Raw genomic sequence first — 23,092 nt, forward strand, 5'->3', positions numbered from 1 at the left:
GTCACACAGCTAGGAAGTGTCTGAGGCTGGATTTGAACCTAGGACCTCCTGTCTCTAGGCCTGGCTCTCAATCCACTGAGCTACCCAGCTGCCCCTCTCAATGTAGTTTTAAAATCCCAAACAGTGACAGTGCACATAAGAAAAGTTGTCTGTTAAAGACCTTGAAAACATATTACTAAAACCTACTGGGCATTCATTAATTTGAGCAAGTTAAAGCAATGCAAGAGAGCTATCTGCAAAATGTGGCAAGGATATTTTGACAGACTATTCCAGTATCAAATGTCTATTAGAATTCTACAAAAGATGCATTTATCAGGAAACTATCTCCATTATTGTAGTACTTTTCAGTAATTCTTTTTATTATTTGTGGAGGGCAGTCAATTCATAAACCAGAAAGATGAAGCACTGTTTAGTCTTAAGAGTGCTCTAAGCAAGCCGGGGTTATCATGCCTCTAAAGAGCAAAGGGGTAACCAAAAACCCAATCCTTTATTCCAAATATGGCAGGCAATGCAATTTCTTATAAGTATCAGATGATGGATATAGGGTTCAGTGATCAGAAGATCAAAGATTTAGAGCAAAAAGGAATTTTGGTGATCATCTGCTCCAACAATTTCATTTTAGAGATAAGGAAACTTTTCAAGGTCAAACAGACAAAGTGAGAGAACTCAGGTCTGAAATTGGATACTCTGATTCCAGATCTAGTCATCTTCCCACAGAGCCACAACTTAGCTTACAAGATTTTGTGGAATCTTCTCTTAGCTAGATACCTATGCATGGAGGTGCCTGATGATTTTAGGGAACAAAGGGAAATCAGCATCTTCTCCGCTACCTATAGTGCCTGGGTCACTGACAGGAAAAGTGACCTGGCCAGAGTCTTTGCAAGCACCGTGTGTAAAAGATGGGGCCAGAACCCAGATCAATTCTCTAAGCACTATGTCATGCTGCCCAACTTGAGGCACAGAAAAAGAGTGTGACTTTTAGCAGGTAAGTAATTCAGCCAGGATTCAAAACCCTATTGATTCTTTTTTTTTTAACCCTTACCTTCTATTTTAATATCAATTCTAAGACAGAGCACCAGCAAGAGCTAGGCATTAGGGGTAAGTGATTTGCCAAAGGTCACACAGCTAGGAACCCAAAACAAATGTGACCCAGGTCCCCCCAACTTCAGGCTTAGTGGCTCCATCCACATGCTACCTAGCCGCCTCCAAACCTTACTGACTCTTAACCTAATATTCTTTCTCTTTATACTCTGCTGCCTTACCTAAGTGCCTTAGACACTTATCTGCCTGGCTGAAATATTATGGATGACAGTCAACTCTAGCTTACCACTCTAAATGAGATAGATTCATGAAATGTAATGATCTTCCTAACTAAATCTTCCTAATCAACAACTCAATCTTTGCCCCCCTCAATTGTTCAAAGATACCAAAAAGCAGAAAAATTGATGAATTCAAATTTTACCACCTGTCCCTACCCTTTCTCCCTCTTTGGTAGAATGGTTAATGAGCACTATAATTTCTCATACATGGATAAATATGGGATAGACATTCAGTAAATAAAGAAGCTTTTATTAAAGGCTTATTATGTTCCAGGCACTGTACTAAGCACTGGGATACAACAAAAGCTAAATAGTATTTTACCTGTTCTCAAAGACCTTACATTCTGATGGAGGAGATAACACGGACAACATGTACACGTGTGTGTGTGTGTGTGTGTGTGTGTGTTGTGTGTGTGTGTGTGTGTATAAAAATGAGAAAGGCCTTCTTCTAAAGAAGGTGTGATTTAGGCTGAATCTTGAAGGGAAAATAAGGAAGCTTAGGCACAGAGATGAGGAAGGCATGGAAGACAATCAGAGCAAAGGCAGGAGGTTAGAAGATGGAGTATCATGTATGAGAAACAGCAAATAAGCCAATATATCTGGACAAAAGATAGCATAGAAGGTAGTAAAGTGTAAGAAATCTGGAAAGGTACAATAGGGATCAGGTTGCAAAGGGATTTAAAGGGCTAATTGAGAACTTTATATTTAATCCTGGAGGTAAAAGGGAACCACCAAAGTTTATAGAGTAGGGAGAGGTATGTGTTTTTAGGGAAATCACTTTAGCAGTTAAAATAGTAGATGAAGAGTTAAAATTATGAGTAATTAACATCTAAATCAGTTTTTCTATATGTGTTCTTTATGCTTAGTCAACATATAACTAACATTAAATAATTATTCAATTTCTTAATAGTCATGTGCTGATTTTGGGGGGTAACAAGGGGGAAAAGATATCTATCTGTAAAAGCCCCTCTTTTACATAATGAAATATGCAATTGGGATTCTGTTCTCACCTATTGCTTGGAAGTGAATCTGAAACTGCTGGGCTGCTATGATGAGAGGGCCCGGCCCGTGTATTCACCTGCAGGCAAAGAAAGAATCTTTATCAGTCGTTTGTGTTCTGAGGACACGGTTCTAATTAACCTGTAATTTGCCATAAATTTCTCATTTCATGATGAAGGTTAATTAGCTTGTTGCTAGGCATGCCCATGGTTGGAGTCTATTCAGTATGTAGGTTAAGGTACTACATTGCCAGTTATATTGCATAATGTTCAGATCCTTGTTACATGTTAAATGCTTAGTTAAACAGCTCTGAAAAAGGAGAGAACAGAAAATAAAAAAGGAGAAATGGCAATTTTTTGAGATCTAGACCATAGACATGATAATACGGTCACAAAAGGCACATAATAGGTATATCCAGTAGTCAGATATGCATCTTAAGGTACTGCAACTCATCAGGAATATGGAGTAGATTGCCACTGAGAGAAGCATAAGATAATAATATGAGGCTTATGGACTAGAGTGAGATCTAAGTAATTAGAAAATGATCAAGACTCAGGATTGCTTTTTTTTCCCTCTTTAAAGGTAGAAGCATTGTTCTATGATACAAAATTCAAAACAGAAAAAGCAACAAAAAAACGCACCAAATGGACACATGCTTTAGGCATAAATAATATAATAATAATAATAATATATTTATGCAATATAGTTATACACTTAATCATTCAAACAAATTCTATATTCTGCCTCAAATTTTTATCAACACTAATACCTAGAATCATTCTGAACACATTTACAAAGATAAAAGGATTCAAAGAACAAAAAGATTTCACTAAAAAAGTCACCATATCCAAACATATTTAGATATTAAACATAAACTTCAGATGATTTTTCCCCCACCTCCCATTAAAAAAACTGCTTGTCAGAGCTTGAGAAAGTGCAGTTTTATTTGACATTTCAATAAGTGGAACACAGCATTACAAATCCATCTAACTTTACTGAAACAATTATTGAAATTCGTACCTTCAGGCCATGTATGTTCCGTTTCCCAGGAGGCTTGCAGGCTGAAACAGTAATTGACTAAATTGTAGAACACATCAGGGCCATTTACAAATTTGCTCAAAATGAATCGTTTAAAAAGAAATGAGGGTGACACCAAAATTAGCAGAGAGAAATGATTGAAAAGTGGCTCCCTAGACCCAAAGTGGGAATTATGAACCAGGGTTTTTAACTTGCAGGAGTGAGCATTTATAAATGCGAAGAGCTTTCTGACATTACCTAATATAAATTCCAATTTCTGCTTAAAACATACCAAATCAAGTTAACTGAGCTAAAGCGATTAGATTCCTTTCATAATTCAAATTTCTGTAATATCTTTTCATTCGCACATTAAACTTCTTTTATCATTTAAAGAATCTTAAAAATGGATTTTTCTTTCAACAACATCTTTTTGGTTTTTGTTTGTTTATTTTAGCTTCTACTACCAAAAAGACTGCTGCAGATTGCAAGAAACACTATTTAAGTTTAAGGACAAGTTTGTATAACCATAAGCAGATGGGTTATATTGAAACACAAAAATATCAAACACAGTGCATCCTATTGCTCATAAATACTGACATTTAATAATATTTAGACCTTAAGATGGAGTACCAGGGGAGAAATGCAATTTCTTTACAACCTCTTTTACAAGTTAGCACTTTTCCTATTCAGCAAATGCTTCTCCATCAAATGTTAAAAATACAAAAGCTCCTGGCTACATGTTATGGACTGTTTCCATTTGAAAACTATAGTGCCCTACAAATTATATGTTAAGGGCCTGTCAATTTTGATTGATTGTTTTAAGAAGGATGAATCTGATTTTTCCTTTCTTAGATGCACATATATTTTATTTCTGTTCTGACAGTAAGAAATAGGACTATTTATTAATCAGAAGCCATGAGTAACAATTACTAAACATACCAGGTTTCTTTTCACTTCATCCATTTCCGATATATTTGATTGTCCTATGTTATTCTCTTGGGAGTTTGGTAGTCTGATAAAATATTTCTTGTAAACGTTTCTTAAATAGAGGGAACTTTCAAATCAATGTGATCACAAATCCATTTGAGAATGAGTATTTTTCTTGAATAAATTATATTCTGAGTTTAAAATAATCTTTTCTTTAACATATAAATAAACCTCTTGAACGAAACAGTAGACACATATACCTGATGCCAGATCCTTGATAGCTCATCAATAGCTGTTAAAAGACACCTAGAATACTTCCACTGAAGTACTCCATATATAAATGCTGCTTCTTAATAAGTCAGTTCTTTACCATGAATAATAAATAGGCTTTAATCTTGATTTCCAAACACTGGATTTCCATGTCTCTTCACATAGCTTCTCAAACCATTATGATCAAGAATTTAAAGGCTACGTAAATAAAATTCCTTAAATCAAAAAGTCACAGCATCATATTTTTTTGGACTGGTCCTATGATGTCATCTATGTAGGGAACTCTTCAGCAAGAGATTTTACTGAAATTTTAAGTGACTTGGCCAGTCACATAGCCTGAGAACACCAGAAGTAGGACTTAAACTATATCTTCTTGCCTTAGGTGCCAGTTCTCTAGCAAATTCCCTCTCATAATCACAGAAACCCAACTTATTGAAAATCTAGTGAATTTTTACACTTACTTATAGTTAAAGCCACATTTTAATTGTAAAAGGGCCTCATTATAAAATACAAATTATTATTCAAGTAGTCAAGACAGCTATGTATACTGGGAAATAGAGTCTATTTGAATGTGTTGGAACTAAGTCATTTTTTTTCTCTCTGTCAGGCTTTGGAGACACGAATATATGACTTGAACATCTAAGTTCTGGTCTATGGGCTACCGATCAGCCTTTTAGAACCTCAATTTTGCAGATCTCCAAATCCTACTTGCCTATCTCATATATTTTTTTTCAGTCATATCTGATTCTTTGTGACCCCATTTGGGATCACAGTTTTAAGGTTTTCTTGGCAAAGATACTAAAATGATTTGCTATTTCCTTCTCCGGATTATTTTACATATGAGGAAACTGAGGTAAACAGGGTTAAGTGATTTGCCTAGGGTCACACAGCTAGTATCTGCAGCATAGGTCATATGTGAACTCATATGAACATAGTTCAGATGTGAACTCAGCAAAATATCTTTCTGACTCCAGGTCCAGCATTTTATCCACTGTGCCACCTAGTTATCCCTATTTATATTTAACAGGCAACAAATTACTGCTAAGTGCTAGAAATGTATGCACACGAAATCAAAAAAGTTATAGTAACAGGGAGGCTGATGCTCCCATATCCTAAGTATTTAAGGATGACTCAGCAGAATCAATGAGTTCATGATTTACAAGACTCTGAATCTGGAATCACACAAATAAGTTCTATACCCAGCTCTGCATATTTATTGGTTAAGTGACTTCCAGAGTCATTTAACCAAAGCCTCAGACTCCTCATTTGCAAAATGAGGATCATGGACTAGAAGAACTCTAAAGTCCTTTCCATCTCTGACACACTGTGATTATATAGGGAAATATATAGTGAATCCATACTAACTCTGATGATCATTTCTGCTACTTTGGAGCAGCTTCCTAACTACCTGTAAAAATTGTTTTCCTCAATACTCCCAACTCTTCTGACCTTAAATATTCTTTAACTTTTATATTCTTAAACATATGAAAACATTGATTAATAAAGATAATGCATAAAACCTTAAAGTGTGATATAAATATTTAAGTGATAACATCTTGATATTATCATTAAAAAGTTAATAATTTTTAAATAATCTAGTAAAAAAAATCCCTCTGGGTCAGAAAATGCTCAAAGAGTACATCAGATAATTTTTTCAGTTACATTCTATTCGTTATATGTAAAGACATCAAAGGTCCAGGCAGTGTGGCTATTTATAGTAATAAAATGAGTTCTTCAGACTCAAAGCCTGAAAAGAAATCAAGCTGGACTTGAAAAGTTTTCAGTAAAAAATAATAATAATAAGACCACCACAATAGAACTTTAATTTTCAAGGAGTTTTTTTTTTTTGGTCTTTTTTCTTCCTGGTTATTTGATTTTATTGGTATAAAGGGATGCCTGGTCAGGAAATTCCTTCTATCAATGCAGATCTTCAATTGTTCAGTAATTTATAGTTTTAATATAGTACTGAAAGGATAAGTGACTTGCCTAGGGTCACACAGCTAATATGTATGGGAAGTCTACTGAAACTAATTCTTTATAATACCATACAAATGTTTGCTGCATCATAACAAGTATACTAATAAACTTAGAAAAGGGCTGATAAATATTTTCAGTGTTAAATGACTTGGTTTATTCAAAAGACTAAAGCTTCAGTGTTGCTATGGCTCTCAAACCTCTATATGGAATAACGAGTGATTCTCCAAATCAGCAAACTTCCTTTTAAGAGCTTGTTAGTATGAATAAGATTTCAATTGGTTAATCTCCCAGTTTAAACTTCAGAGTCACAAGTAATGAAAATCTAGAATTCTTAATTGGAATTCATTCAATGATTATTTGTACAGAAGTAAATTAACAAGGATGAGTTTAATTTTTCATCATTTTAATTAATTTAATGCTGAGAGATTTACTTAAAGAACTGAAATTTTTCAGTTCATTGATTAGGAAACACTGATTCCAAGACAGGCAACAGTTAAAATTTGAAATTATTAATGGATTTATATAAGCAAACTCTTTAACATCACCCAAATGCTAAAGGAAAGTCTTCACATTTCAAATACTCATCTAATGAAGAACTATATTGCCTAATGCAGAAGGCAAAAAGACAACTTGGTTCCATGAATCACTGATCACCCTTATGCCCCTACATAATTTTTTAAAAGTTAACTATTAAATGACTGTTCATGTGAACTTCTCACTGTTTATAGAGATGCTCCTCCAAATAACAAACCAAACCACTAAGAATTCTAATAATATTTCTCCTTTAAAAAACTGTTAGCTAATTTTATTTCCCTACTGGTTGAAAATATTCCTCTCAATAACAGCACTCACTGGCCATCACCATAAGTTACAATTTACAAATAAGCAGAATTAAAGTTATTCATTTGCCTTGGTTTGGAAAATATATAAATCCCAAAGAGTTCTCTAAGCGTATATAAATGTGCACTTTGAAAACAAAATACAATCTAGTTAGTTTAATTTACTCTAGTAAATTAGATATTTTATCTGCCATAACTATAATATAGCCTGCAATCCCCACGATAATGAATTCTTGTTTTGTTTTTTCGAATTAAGAGCTAAACATCATGTTATGTGCATTTAAACCTTCGGAAAACATAACTGTTGATGAAACAGTTTACTGAAATAATCATTGTTGATTAGAATCTGTTAAACATTACCTCTTGGAAATATCTGCAGAGGCTCTATTAACTGTCCATTTACTTGCTGTTCCATTACTGTGGAATAATACTGCAAAGAGATTACAGAAAGAGATTACTCAGTAATGCATGAATACTGGAATGGACACTCATGGGTTGTTTAATTCATAGTACTTTTTAAAATTGCTGATATACATATCAGCTTTGAGAATACTATCCTTGTATTTGAACATCAAAATGACTACAGTAAATGCTTAGGCTTGAAAGTTCAGTACAATGTAATCCCCCAGATACAACTGCCAATTATTTTTGGAAGTAAAAATGTTGATTAAAACTTTAGATTGGTATATAATCTCTGAAAGTATTTTAAAATGTTACTTATTAATAGAACATAAATGGATTTTAATGCTAAATTACTCAATTATCTCTTCCCTACAACACTATCACCCTAATTTGGTAAAGACATATATGTTTCATGTCTAACTTTCCTCCATAAATCAGCTAATGATACAAATATTTTTCACATATGTATATCCAATGAAAACATGAACCAAACTTAAACTAAAAATTCTGTTGCATTAATAAGTACTTTGAGGGGTTGCAAAGAAGGTCGAATTAAAATGATACGGAAGGACCACTGCCAAGTTCCAAGTGTGCTCAAACCACACACAAAACAAAGACACCTTATCCTTACAGACATTTTGGCATGGACCACTCTCAAAATACAATTAAACATATAACAATGAAGAAACTTAGGAAATGAAAAAAAAAGACTTTCAGAGTTCTTCACAGAGATAACATTATTTTATTCAACTAAATTAAAATTTGTAAATAAATAAATAATAGTTTGTACCAGGTTATTCCTCTTCTCTCAGCAATTACGAGCATGATCATTAGAGTTCAAGTGAATACCAAACTTAGAAATGGCTTTTGTTCCTTCACACTTACTAACAGATGACCCAAGACATTCTTAATAGAAAAATAAAGACAAAAACTGCTGATAAAGTGATTTGAGGGAATACCTTCTAAGGGCACTCTTCTTGAACCAAAGTCTAACCTTTCACTGTTAAGAGACAAATGACTACCATTTAGTTGCAACACTTGGGGGATGGCTCCCTATATTATCCTTTGTTGACTTCCTAAAAAAGTTCTCACTATGCATAATTTTACTGGACTTTTCTGTGCAGTATAATTCTTAAATAATTATTATTATGTATGGTGGAATCATTAAATCAAATGAATTTCACATAGAAATGTAGAGGATCATAAAATTCTGCATTATCTTGGGAAATCGCAAGTAACATGTTAAAAGTCTCTTTGCTCTTATAAAAAAATGAAGCAAAGGTAGATTTTTGATAGCTACAGGGTTACAAAAATGTGCCCTCCTCTCCAGAGGCCTTCAAACTGTAAAGGAAATCAGTTCTCCCATTCCATGACCCTAAAGACTTATATACATACAGTATAAATGTGCACCACATCCTACTGGAATATACACTAAAGCAAACGTCTTTTCAGACTACATTTCTTAAGACCACAGAAATACAGCATTCGCCATTACTCAAACAGTGATGACAAGTAAATGAAATATCAATCATGTAGGCTGTCAACCTTTTGGGACAGCAATAACTGTTAACAAGTAGTCTGGAAAAATTGTCCGAAAATGGCTTGTCCTCGGCACTTGAGTGTTTGAGGTTTCCATGGAAAATTAAGATGCCAGTGGCTATTTGGAACATTGCTCAGGTATTCTTTTTAATGGAAAATTTGCCAGTTATTGATCCACAGCATGTACCCCTTGCTTCTGGAAGGCTGCAAGCAACTTTCCAATCAGTGGCTGTCAAAAAAATTACTGCCTTTTTATACTGATACAAGACAACAGTAGCAGGGCTGTTCTCCCATACTTAATGCTTTTCTTTAATTAACTGCTATGTACAATAGGTAAGTAATTTCAGTTACCACTTCAACACATTCCTAGAAACCAAAGCAAACAAAATCTTCTTATGCCTCAATATAACAAATTAATTATAGATGTGTCTGAAAATGGTGCTTGAGGTCAAGTTTGAAAACAAATACCCTCAAATATAAAGGGTAAGAACAGGTGAAATGCATTTTTTTCCTACTATAAAACCTTGCATGCATGAAATTGACCTGTTTTCTTTTTTTATTTATTTACCTCACAAATAAATAAAAATACTTTCCTTTTCACTTTAGATCTTTGGCACATGATTAATAAAACATAGATTTAAAGATTATTAGTACTGTTGGAAAATTTTCAGAAAATTTAAATCTCTCTTTTTGTTCAGGAATCTATTTTCACATCAATGATATTAAATGGGCAATTTGTAAATTTTTTAAAGGTGAAAATGTATAGTTGGATTTTTTTACTAAGCCATTCCAAATATGAATTGGATTTCTTCCACTAAAATCTTGTTTTTAATATCTTTGAATTATGGAGGATCCCTGATTAAGGCCAAAAGAAAAATAGAATTTTACATACCTGAATAAATTAAACTAAATTACTAAGGTCTGTCCTAAACAAGACCTTTTCAATCTTAATTCTTAGTGCTGAAAACAGTGCATCCTCAATATCATTTCAAAATCCAAACTAGGTCGACCTTTGTGAAGAAGGCAGAGACAATTCCTAAATTGCCACAAAACTAAGCACAATTCCTAAGAACTAAATTACAACTACTATCTCTTCTATACCAAAAAGAACCCCTCACAAAGTTACCCTTATTTCTCTTTGACATTAAGTCAACTTCTCTTCCTGTTTGTTTTTTCCCTCTTCTTTCTAAAATTTTCATTTTCTTCTACCTCCCATTTTAGAAAGAGGAGCACAGGAGAGAGAAAGGGGAAGAAAAGCCCCTAATTCATTTTAAACAGGGTTAAGCCCATCAATAATTCCAAATATTAAATTATTAGGTTTGAAAATTATCTCAAACAAGGTAGCCTCATGCTGCCATGATACTCCCATTAGCCAGATCAGAGTAATATTAGCAAGGCCACTAGCTAGATCTACCATCTTAGCATCTGTAATTCTATATGTCATGGGCATCCTATATAAAAAATAATAAATTTTAAGCATGTCTTATTTTATCTGCCTACCCAAATTTTTCCACTCACGCAAAAATACTAGTGCAAAGATGTGTTATTAAATCAAAGTTAGTATTAATGTTGTTATCAAATTTGTTTCCTGGTATTCCCTTTCTCACATAGTAAGTGAGGAAATAATCAATAAGGTAACCAGGTAAAGATTAATCTAATGAAGCCTCCTGAACCAGCTGCAGATTAGTTTCAGCGTCCCTCTGTGATACTCTTTATGAAATACTTAAATAATTTCAATATGGATGTGACACCAAGATTAGCAAAGTTATCCAAAATCTAATAAATTTGAAAGTGAGGGCCACATTCAGCAAAGGGATAAGAAATACATGTTTTCTTTGGCTTTGTTTTGTTTTGAGAGTTATCTAACAGCTTTCCTTTTTGTAATCAACTTAATTCAAATTCTAATAGAAAATTCAGTCAATAATTAGAATGGTTTTTTTCTTCATGGAAAACTGCCATTAAAGAAGAGTCCTATAATAGAAAATGCATATTGTTCTACTGAAGAGCTGGAAATAGAAAAGCTGAATTGCAAATTTTTTTAAAAGTACCACAACACTGACCAGCCAAGTACAGACTAAAGAAGTAAAATATACTTAACAAATAAAAATACTTTTCCACAGGTTAAGTGTTTTGAAAGAAAAATCCTATAGGAATACTCTTGTAGAATTGTGGTATGTCTAAACCAGACTTTTAACTAGGTTTTTTGAATGTTTTGCAACAAGAACAGAAGTAGAATGCTGAGTCATCCAGTTCAACCAATAACACCCACTTTATAAAACATTTCACTAAATGAGTGATTTTGGGTAAATTTCTGAAAAGCATATCTGCCTGGTAACTAAAATGAACATTGGTTTCATTTTTAGTTCTTGCTTTCATCAATGATTTTTCCAGGCACCAACTTTCTTAGTATATGTTTCTTCTATTGGGAAAAAAAAACAACACAATATTGTCTCCCATCTTTCACGTAAAAACAGGTGACATTTCTTCTAAGATGAGTACTTTAAATGATAAGTACCATATTTGGACAGATCTGTGATCTCATCAATATAGACACAGTTCAGTGATAAAGAACACAACCCATCCATGCTAGCCCAAACTGTGTGTTCTTATCCTTCCTTAAATCTACCAAGGAGTAAGATGTTACTCAATGTGCTCAGGAGAAAGAAGCCAAGATTCTTCTGACATTTCACAGATATCTTTGGAGAATGTAGAGTGTCTAATGCTTATTCCTTACTCTTTCTCCATGACAGGACAATTCCTTTTTCTAGTCATATACTTGTCTAATGACATCCTTTATGTCATGCCTGTGCAAATCCTCATCTACACTATGTTGCAGTGCTTATGCCAACTGTGTCTTTCCCATCAGAATCAGTCTGAATTACATAAGAAAATAAGTATTAATACTTTACATTCAGACCTCATTTGAGTTCAAAATTAGTATCACCCAGAATGCTTGATCATATTATTAACTAATCTTTTGTGTCCTAGACTCCTTGGGCAACCTGATAAAGCTTATGAACCACTTCTCAGAATGTTTTTAAATACAATGAATAAATTATGTAGGATTACAAAGAAAACTGATTCGAGTCATATGCAATTATCAAAATATTTTTTAAAACAAGTTCATGATTCCAGGTTAAAATCTCTCATTCTATATGATCACTAAGGTTCCTTTCAACTCTAGATTTTTATGACTATAGCTCTATGTCTTCATAATTACATTTGCTATCCAGAATTTCAGTTAGTTTTAGGTCTGGAAAAGAATTAAAATGTTACAGGAAAAAGCTTTATTTCAGAGGATTCCTAATGTTTAACTCAACCTGGAAACAAATATGCAGTAGATTATTCAAATTCATCTAATTTCATTCCTAATATTAATGTATAACAAGTCATTTTAAGAGATAAATATACAGCATAATATTTGATGGTAGAAGTTGTAGCAAAATCGCAAGGTAAATAAATACACTTGGCATGAATGTATTAGTAAGATATACACTCTAGGGCAGTGGTTCCCAAACTTTTTGGGCCTACTACCCCCTTTCTAGAAAAAATATTACTTAGCGCCCCTGGAAATTATTTTTTTTTTAATTTTAATAGCAATTAATAGGAAAGATAAATGCACCCGTGGCCATCACTGCTCCCCCTGGATTGCTGCAGCACCCACCAGGGGGCAGTGGCGCCCACTTTGGGAATCACTGCTCTAGGGTGTGGCAGTTTATTTCTATGTTTTATAGGCTACTAAAGAGAATATGGGTTCCCAGATATTTTTGGCAAAAGAAGAAAAGAAAAATTTTAGGAAATATTAAGAAAACCTAATGGATGGTGCATTCATTCTCCATCTAAAATCCACAATCTATATACTCCTGGGGCAAAAGTAGATGAACTTTGTAATTTACGGTTACAAATCTTCTGAGGAACAACTTGAGATATTCATTCATTTTATGGCTTTATTCCATTAAATACTTATCTTTTGCAACCAGGACTAAAATGCATTTCTACATTATTGCATGGATTTTTTTAAAAGCACAATCTGTCCACACTTTTATGTTCTGTGTAGTTTTCATCTATCTCTACCCATAAATCCTCCATAGAATAAAGAAATTGAAGAACTTTAGGCTCAAATTGTCAGACGACTTTTTCTCACATTGATCTTGATTCTTAAAAAAAGAAAAGTAGGTTCCACACAAATAAAAAAAAAAACAACGCTAACATTTAGAGATATCTAAAAGTGGAATGATCTGCCTCAGGAGGCAGTGGGTCCCCCTGCACTTGAGTTTCTTAAATGAAAGCTAAATGTCTAATTTGTTAAGGATGTAGAAAAAGGAATTATTGTTGTCTTTCAGATTGACCTAAAGGGCCTCTGAGGCCTCAATACCTCTGAGACTGTGTAATTCTGGGATTGTCAACCTCAATTCTTTAAAGATTGGGAAGCTCCATAACCTGCAATTATATAGCAATCCCAGAAAAATATTATTGTTTTTTTAGTGGTTTTTGTTCCAGGAGAACCTTAGGATCATCAAAAGAAAAACAGTTTCCCTAAAGCAACTGAATTTGCTCACTTCTTCCAGTTCCATTTTAGGCCACCTATCTAAGATATAAGTACTAATTGGAGGAGAGTTCTATGGTTTGACCATCCATCTGTACGTCATAGTTTTGGTTTTTTCCTATTTGTTCTTCTTGACCAAGCTAGAAGAACTAAAAGAAAGGTGACACAGAAATACTCTACCACCAATGCAATATACTCCATCCAAAGGCCCAAGTTTTGCTTCAAGGATGGTAGAAAAGTTAAATGATTGGTTCAGTGAAAATACCATTTTTTCTGGTAATTTTATGAACATAGTAGTTCACATAAATGTAAGAAACTAATTATAATAGAAGGAATACTTTTTCCTTGCTGGAAGAAAGGTGTTTTCTAGAGCCAATAAAGAATTGTAAAAAGTATTATTAGTCTTACATCTCTAACTTATTGTCGAGAACAATCAAGCTTATGTATAAGTTTCCCTAAAATTTACCATAAATCAGCTTCTTAAATCTGTCTTTAATCCAACATAACAGACAACATAATTGGTATAGTATTTCAAGTTATAAAGAAAAAATAAATTTATTAACTCATTCCCTCCATCAATGATAAAATTTTTAAATTCCTTCTTTGCCAGTACTGCAAGCCTTGCCCATTATATGTAGCTCAGTCAGTAATTACAGCAATAATCAATAAGCTAACCAACTATTTGTAGTCCATAGTTAATTTATTTGATTTCCTTTTGAAGAAGTCAACAATTATAACACTGAAAGATGACTACAAACTCAATTACAATACTATTTTATTGTGCTATCAGTTATACCTCCTTCAATTGTCCCTTAATATCTTGCATTAACAAGATTTTCTTTGCTGAACTAAATTGCTGTGAAGCACACAATGGTCCTAGCAGTTCTAAGTCATGCTTATATTTACATACCCATTCACAAAACTCTCCTAAAATTTTACTTGCTGGTCAGTAAGTTGGGGCTTTCTCTCCTGCTAAAGTTTACACATTTTCTTCCTAAAATTATTATGGTCTACAAAATAATCACTGATTAACTGATTTAGTGATAATAAAGGAAATCAAAGCAAAATGTCTTCTCATGGAAAGGTCAACAGGGAGCAATGCTGGGGACAGTTTGCAGATTTATCAAATAAATATATTAATTATTTGGAAGCAAAAAGAATACAAAAATTTGGCAAAGTTTAATGATGACACTATTTGTTTTAAATGGAAAAACAATAAATGACTTAGCAAACTCCAATTGGTTTTAACTATTTTAGAGGATACGGATAACACAATGACAAATCAAAATAAAAATGAATAGATTTAAAATAATTCCTATTGACAAGGAAAAGTTTAAACTTGGCATAACAGTTGATAAACTCAAATTTCACAGAATTCACTCATCCAAAGCTTACAGAATTACCACAGATAACATAGAAAAATGTCTACACTGACCTTTCACCTGGTTCCTAGAGTGCAGAAATTCTGCTTTACTTTGAACTCTTAGGGGGGAAAACTGCATTCATTAAAATACAGAGAAACTGCCTCTTAAATGAGTGTGTGTGTGTGTGTGTGTGTGTGTGTGGTGGGGGGAGAAAATGGAATATCTGATCACATAGATAGTTGGCCATATGAAGCATTCCATTGTAAACAGATTGTTTTATTTGATCAGTTCAAATATTGCCTTGATAAAGATAGTGCTCAAGTAGGTACTTAAAAGTGTGTTCATATATAAATGAGTAAAAATACCAGACACAGTAATGCCTCATCTTACAGTGTAAACAGCCCTAATTTAAACTTTTTTTCTGGATCCATTAACTTTTCCTATGATGCTAATTTACTGAGTTCTAGCCCTTTTAGGGCAATTCCCATAATTTGAAATCTTTTTTAGTAATGTGTAGTAAATACCTTTATTATTTGCTATGAAACTTGCCCTGAATTACAGCCTGGGATTCCCATACAAACTGCCAAATGAACGTTTAGCACCTTCTTGAGTTTCCCTGATACAATTCCATAAAAGAGGTCCCTATAGTAAGTCTTGTGTTTAATGCCTTTGGAGGTGATTCCTGGTAGAATAATAATTCTTTATATCCATAGAGATGGCAAGTTGACACTAAGGGAGTTAATTTTTTTTTCTGGAAAAAAAATATTTTGCTTGCCTAGGATGAAGAACTCTCATAATGTCCAGTGTCGTTGTAAGTGTATTTCAGTAGATTATTCTTCTCTCAAATGAGCAACATATAAAGTGCTTTGTAAAGTATAAACAGGTATAAGACACTGTTTGCTAATATTGTTTATAAAAGTTGGCTATTGTTATTGTCACTAATAAAGACAAATTTCAAGTCACTTTACTAATTTCCTTCATTTTCACTTTTTTACTTCTTTTAACAGTCTCTGTAATTGTCAGAGAAGCATAAGAGAGGGTCTTTACCCTCCCCTGAGTAATATTATCAGAATGAATTATAAAGAACTGGCATCTTCCTATCTTTAAGAAAAAATACACTATAATGGAATTTTTGTCCACTTCAGTTTGACATGGCATAATGGAAAATTAAGATCTAGACCTAAATTTTGGCTATGACAATGACAATTCAGAATCTCCTGACTTCTGCTTCCCCCTACCTTTGTAACAAATGAAATTCTCTGGAGGCTGTGTGTGTGTGTGTGTGTGTGTGTGTGTGTGTGTGTGTGTGTACACACACACACACACACACACACACTCACATATAAAATTTAAGTTAACTCATTCATAGGCTGCTCAAAATTTCTAACTAGCTAATGGACTCCCTCACAGTCTGAACAATTACCCAAAAAATGCTAGAAACTAGGCAGGAATGCTGGGCCAGAGATAGAAGCATAAGGAACATTAACTAAGCAACTAGTCTGGGGCAGAAAAGAGAGCAATTTCTTGTCATGCAAGCCAATATATGGCTTCTGCTGTCATCATCTAGTCCCTTCCCTGAAAATCTCTGATTGGAAAACAGGCACACAGGAAGTGGAATCAGAGACCTGAACTCCTCCCTCACCCTTTCATCACAGGAAGAGGTGGGTCTCAGGAAGACAACACCACACCCTTTCCTCCTCACCACCTGGCTGGACCACCATGCTTTCCAATATGATGGCTAGGGTTGACAGACTTCATTAACTAAGAGTTACTATTTACAGATAGATAAGAAACAGGTCTACACTCTGCCTGAAACAAATGCTCTTTTTTTATGTGTATTTTTTTTTTAAGAAAAATTTTCCATGGTTACATGATTCATGTTCTTACTTTCCCCTTCACCGCCCCCCCCAAACACCACCCCCCATAGCCGACATGCATTTCCACTGGTTTTAACATGTGTCATCGATCAAGACCTATTTACATAATATTGATAGTTGCATTGGTGTGGTCACTTCGAGTCTATGTCCCCATCAACCCATGAGCTGAAACAAATGTTCTTAACCTTATTATCCTTAACAAAGCCAAAAGATCTAGCCAAATGGAAATGGCAAAGCTGACAGAATTAAACAGATCAAAGGAAATATCTTAATATAGTAAGCCACTGGACTATCAACTTCTCTGCTTTTATATAGAAAAAGTAGAAAGAACCCTGAACTAGGATTCAAGAGATATAGGTTCTGTTAAGCTAAAGCTATTTGGGATGGGTTCTTAATCTCTCTGGTTATCAGTGAAAGTAACAGATTAGATCTCTAAAGTCTTTTCCAAGCTGTAAAATTCTTATTACTTAAAAGTAATTCAACTTTTATCTACTAAAATCAGTTTTACTTATACATATTATATATACACACATATATATGTAAAATATGAATATTCATATATACCTACATATCCTGGCATGTTAAAACCAGATTAAAGCTAAAAAAACACAATCTTTAAAATGTCAAGGAAGCTAAGGGGCAAAGTACACTAAAGAGATTAGTCTCACCTTCTTCTGAAACACTACACTGGTCATAACAGGAAGCAGAATGGGGACAATGCGTGGATTCCTCTAGCTAATTCTGTTGCTCCATTCCCTCCATTCCCACACATTTCCCAAAAACAAAACAAAACAAAATAAATCCTTCTTCTGACACAACACTGACAATAACAGAATGTGAACCAATATATAAAAGAACAAAGTATACAGTTAGGTGACTCAACTCTTAACGGAAGATAACTAAAAACCAAGATTAATACTAAAATACCTTATCCTCCCTAATCTTATATCAAAATGATGGACAATATTTATGATAAACCAATAAAAGAACCAAAGGCATATTGACACAGGCATCATGAAAAGAAAACCAAATGTTATCTAAATGTTAAAAACAAAGAAGATGAGAGCAGAAAGGATTTCCAGAAGAAAGGGGAAAAACAAAACAAAACAAATTAAAAACTACATTAAAGGAATAATTAACTGTGCTTCTTAAATAATTAGCAATGATCAGGTATTTAGTTTTCAGAATATTTAGGTTCTATATAACTTTTTTCTAATAAAGCATTTCAAATTCTAATTAAAAAATACTTTATGGAGGAATTAAAAAGATGCAATAGTATCAGAGGAAAAGCCATGATCCCAGTAGTGGAATATTCTAACAACAGTAACTTACAAGAAACTACGCTATAAAAACAGATTGTTGATTAACACAAACTCATAACAAAACGCACATAGCTATCACAATAGTGCTGTAATAACACTTGGCTGCTGAATTCTTTCAATACATTAAATATCTCCTTGGAGACAAAATTACTTTACATTTTCTTAAAAGACAATTTATTATAGCTTTGTTTTCTTCTCATTATCTCTTAAAAATATATCTAATGATGAAAACAAAACAAATTCTAAATAACTTACATTAAGTGATACTAATATGTGATAACAGACTTTGGTTTAATATGATGGTTATTATTTAACATTATACAACATCCCATTTTCATGACAAAACCATTAGACAATATAATATTTTATGTGTCACATGGATCAAATAGCACTGTATATTATTATTATAGCATGCATAAAATTAATAGCCTAATGCTGCTAGCAATTTAAATAATTGATAAGTTTTCAATTAAAAAGGCAACATTTTCTGTTCCAATACAAAAATTGGTTTACATTACTGAAAAATCTTTGTTTGTACTGGCCTGCAGTCAGAAAATGGTTTCATATAAACAAGTTTAGGATACTGTTCAATTCTCCAAAAATGTAAAACATTTTTTTCTCTTCTGTTGTGAAGTCCATGCCGAAACAATTCTTAACCTCTTGAGTCAGTAATAGTGATTTACATATGTGTAGCAATTTTCAGCTTAGAAAGTCCTTTCCTCACAACAAACTTATGATTTGTGTCATATAAGCATTATTGCCCTCATTTTATACATTAGGAAATGTAAGATCAAGGAAGTTGACTAGCCCACAGCCTTATTCAATAAATAGGAGAAATGGGTCCTGAATAGCAGCTCTTTTAAGTCTATGCCCTATACACTTTCCACTATACTACATTACTACTGGCTTCAACTATGACTTTACCAAATGAAAGGGATCTACTATTCATAATGGAATAGAGCAGAAAGGACTTGTTATTTTAGTTCTAACACTAGCTAGGTTACTCTGGGTAATTTCCTTAACTTCCAATTAAGAAGACTGGGGATAATAACATTTGCACGGCATGCTTCCCAGGGTTGCTTTGTAATCCTTACAGCACTACTTAAATGTGAGTGATTATTGTTATAATTCCTTCATTGACCTTCATTAACAGTGGATATGAAGGTCAAAGAACTTGAGAGTAAAAATAACTAAAGAGTATTACAATGGTTTTTAAAAAGAGTGGCTATAATTAATTTATTAAGAAAATGTATAAAAACTATATCTAAAAAGAATTGTAAAAAGTGTCAATAATTCCTTTATCTTATCACTTCAATTCTTGACATGAAAGCATATTGGTGCACATATATAGCATTAAATAATAAATTCCAGTGCCAGTTACTATGTGGCTATGGTATAGCCAAGGCCACTATTTTCCCTAATCCATCTCTGTTTAGAGTTCAAAACAACCACAACTGAGAGCATTCAATAGAAATCCTAACATCTGAACAAATAACAAGTTAAACCAAATGAAAAATTAATTATGCTCTCTAATAAAGGAAATTATTTTTGTTTTCTAAGTTTTATACAAATATTTGAATTTTTTCTCCAAATTAAAGAAAGGGTATTTGGATAGAAGAAAGAGTCAAACTATGTCTTTCCACTCTCATTGAGAACCACAAAAGGGAAAAAAAAATCTCTTTCCATGCCCTCAAAAAGAGTGACCTCCTTAGGAATGGTATATATATAGTACTCATTAGAGTTCAGGTACCTTCAAGAATATAGATAACTCCATGTGTCTAATGTTATTCTAAAACAAGGAATAATTAGAACCTAAAATCAAGAAGCTTACAAAGCAAGCATTAATGAGGATATATATATATATATATATAATAGGGGTATCCCAGAGCCTAGGCATTAGACAAATACAGATAGTTTTCTAAGTAAACTGATGATCATAATCAGTATGATCATATAAATCAATGTCCACTAAGTAACAATGCAAATCTTTCCTGCAATATAAAAATATATCCAATTGTGTGGTTCTCTAGTAAGAGATAAACAATGATGTAAACAATGAAGTAGGGTATGAGAAAACAACTTAATTTTATGGATTGCTTTGTGCATTATTTTTTAAAACAATGTTAAATTTCAGAATAGTTAACTCAGTATATTAATAACAGAGCTAGATCCTTCAATAGGCAGCTCTGCTCTCTGCCTTTCAAGAAACTGAAGAACCCAGTCTTGAATTCTCAATATGCGAAGACTCTCACTGAAGCTAATGGGAAGTCAATGGAAAATTGACTTTTCCAAAGCTCTGTTAATTATGTCATCTCTCATGTTCTCATTTTCCCAACTGTAAAATAAACATTTCAGAGTAACCATTCCTATTATTTTATAATTTGTATTACAACAAAGCAATCTGGTACTTTTAGTTAACCCTCCACCAAAATAATACCATGTGACTACTGACCAGTGAGAGAGGTTTAAGTGAAAAGGCTACCATCAGGATTACCATTCCTTACTTGGTACAGTGCCTTTAATTTTTCAAAGTGCTTTCATATGTATTGTTATCATAGAAAGAGCAAAGTCTAGGTCTCAGGACACTTGGGTTCTAGTTTCAGCTCCTCTACTAAATGTCCAAACTTTGTAATTATTTGACCATTTTTTTCCCTATCTGTAAAATGAGGGGTTTGACTAGATGATTCTTTAAGGTCTCTTTGAGTTCTAAAATAATGTGACTTATCCTTTAAAACAACACATGAGATAGAGGTAATTAAAAAATTATTCTCAACTGACGAATGAGACAGAAGGGTTAAGGTAAGTCTGAGGCATAAATAAAACCAAAAAATCATAATTCCCATTCCTGTTCACTTTCTACTAGACATGCTGTACAAACTTCAATAGTTATCTCAAATCAGGGCTCAGGCATTGCTAGGTCTCTTCAAGAAAACTTGAATTTTTCACATTCAGTCCTAGATCTTTAAAAATATATCCATCCATCTTATTTATCCATTTCAGTCAAATACAAATGTTAATGCAAATTTTCAGGGACATTCAAAACAAAAAGATGTCATTTCTAGCTAAAGTCAGTCACATTTATTCAATAAGTAACCTTAAGATTCTCTCTCCCTTTCTCTGGCATGTGAGGCATAAAAATAACAGAAAGTACATCTTTAAATCATGTATCTATATTAAGCCTGCAGCTACAATATGAATGTGGTCTGCCGGAAGGGTAAAAGAGATCCCCAGTTGAAAGTAGATTTTGAAAAAATTTTTAGAGCCCAGGGGTTCATTTTTAATGAGCCGTTACTTTAAGTACTGCATAAAAAATACAGGAAATTGATAGTCCATTTAGTCTGCACTATACCTAATGCAAAAGTCATTAAGATGCATTACTCTTAATGTTCATGATATGATCAGTAAGTGTACAATTCTTTTAAAAAGTGTTATGTATGCCCTTAACTTTCATGTAAAATTTTTAAACCTTACAAGTAACATAGGAAAATGTGATACATGCCACATATTATCTAGTTTTCATATCTTACTAGGCCAGAACAACATTGTCAATTACATCAACATTAAAAAAAACAATTCTTATGCATAAATATACCTACATATGACAACATGGCCTTCATTTCTTCATCACTTCTTACAGTAATCCGATCACCATCCTCATCTTCATCTGAATAAAAAGCAACATTATAATGATGATAAGATTTCAAATGTCATTTTTGGTAGAGAAAAACAAGTATATCTATTAATATCATTTGAGAATCTGTTGCAATTAGTATCTCTTTTAAACTGACACTGAATAAAATCTTAATACTGTGTTCTTGGTTCAAGATAAAATTTGAACTTCTGCAGAAAATTTTAGATATTGGGACAACTGAGCAGTAGATGGGGAGTACTAGATACAGTGGCCTCATACATGTAAATGACTACATGATATATGGAATACACATTACATTTCTTACAATCATCCTTTACAATTGAGTCCATCCAGGATCAGATCAGAAGCCACACAAGAAAAGTAATCTTCTAACTTTTATGGTCTCACCTGGTCTTGTACAAAGCTTGGTAAAGTTTATTTTAGTCACCTACTTTCTTTGTCAAATGTAGTCCTAGGTGACTTTTGGCTGATTCCAGAATAAAAATACTCTTTAAAGTGCTTTTTTTTTTTTACATTTATTAATATTCATTTTTAACATGGTTACATGATTCATGCTCCTCCTTTCCCCTTCAACCCCCCCCACACCCCCCCTACAAATGCGCATTTCCACTAGTTTTGTGATGTGTCCTTGATCGAGACCAATTTCCAAATTGTTGGTAGTTGCATTGGTGTGATAGTTTCGAGTCCACACCCCCAATCATGTCCACCCCAACCCATGCGTTCAAGCAGTTGTTTTTCTTATATGTTTCCTCTCCTGCAGTCCTTCCTCTGAATGTGGGTAGCATCTTTACCATAAATCCCTCAGAATTGTCCTGGGTCATTGCATTGCTGCTGGTTCAGAGGTCCATTACATTCGATTTTACCACAGAATGTCAGTCTCTGTGTATAGAGTTCGTCTGGCTCTGCTCCTTTCGCTCTGCATCAGATCCCGGAGGTCTCTCCAGTTCGCCTGGAACTTCTCCAGTTTATTATTCCTTTTAGCACAATAGTATTCCATCACCCGCATATACCACAGTTTGTTCAGCCATTCCCCAATTGAAGG

The 23,092-nt window shown here is 33.5% G+C and overlaps 1 protein-coding gene across 3 annotated transcripts in view; it reads right to left on the reverse strand.

Moving 5' to 3' along the window:
* The window catches only part of MAP2K5 (mitogen-activated protein kinase kinase 5), a 334,021-nt gene that overhangs the window by 241,929 nt on the left and 69,000 nt on the right, over nt 1-23,092 (reverse strand). For all 3 annotated transcript variants that reach the window (XM_044665328.1, XM_044665329.1, XM_044665327.1), the window contains 4 exons: nt 21,995-22,062; nt 7,709-7,778; nt 3,339-3,379; nt 2,330-2,397 (listed from right to left, as the gene is read on the reverse strand). In XM_044665328.1, the coding sequence (XP_044521263.1) occupies nt 2,330-2,397; nt 3,339-3,379; nt 7,709-7,778; nt 21,995-22,062 (247 nt within the window). The remainder of the gene's footprint in view (nt 1-2,329; nt 2,398-3,338; nt 3,380-7,708; nt 7,779-21,994; nt 22,063-23,092) is intronic.

Source organism: Gracilinanus agilis, chromosome 2 (genome assembly GCF_016433145.1).
Source record: "Gracilinanus agilis isolate LMUSP501 chromosome 2, AgileGrace, whole genome shotgun sequence".
NCBI lineage: Eukaryota > Metazoa > Chordata > Mammalia > Didelphimorphia > Didelphidae > Gracilinanus > Gracilinanus agilis.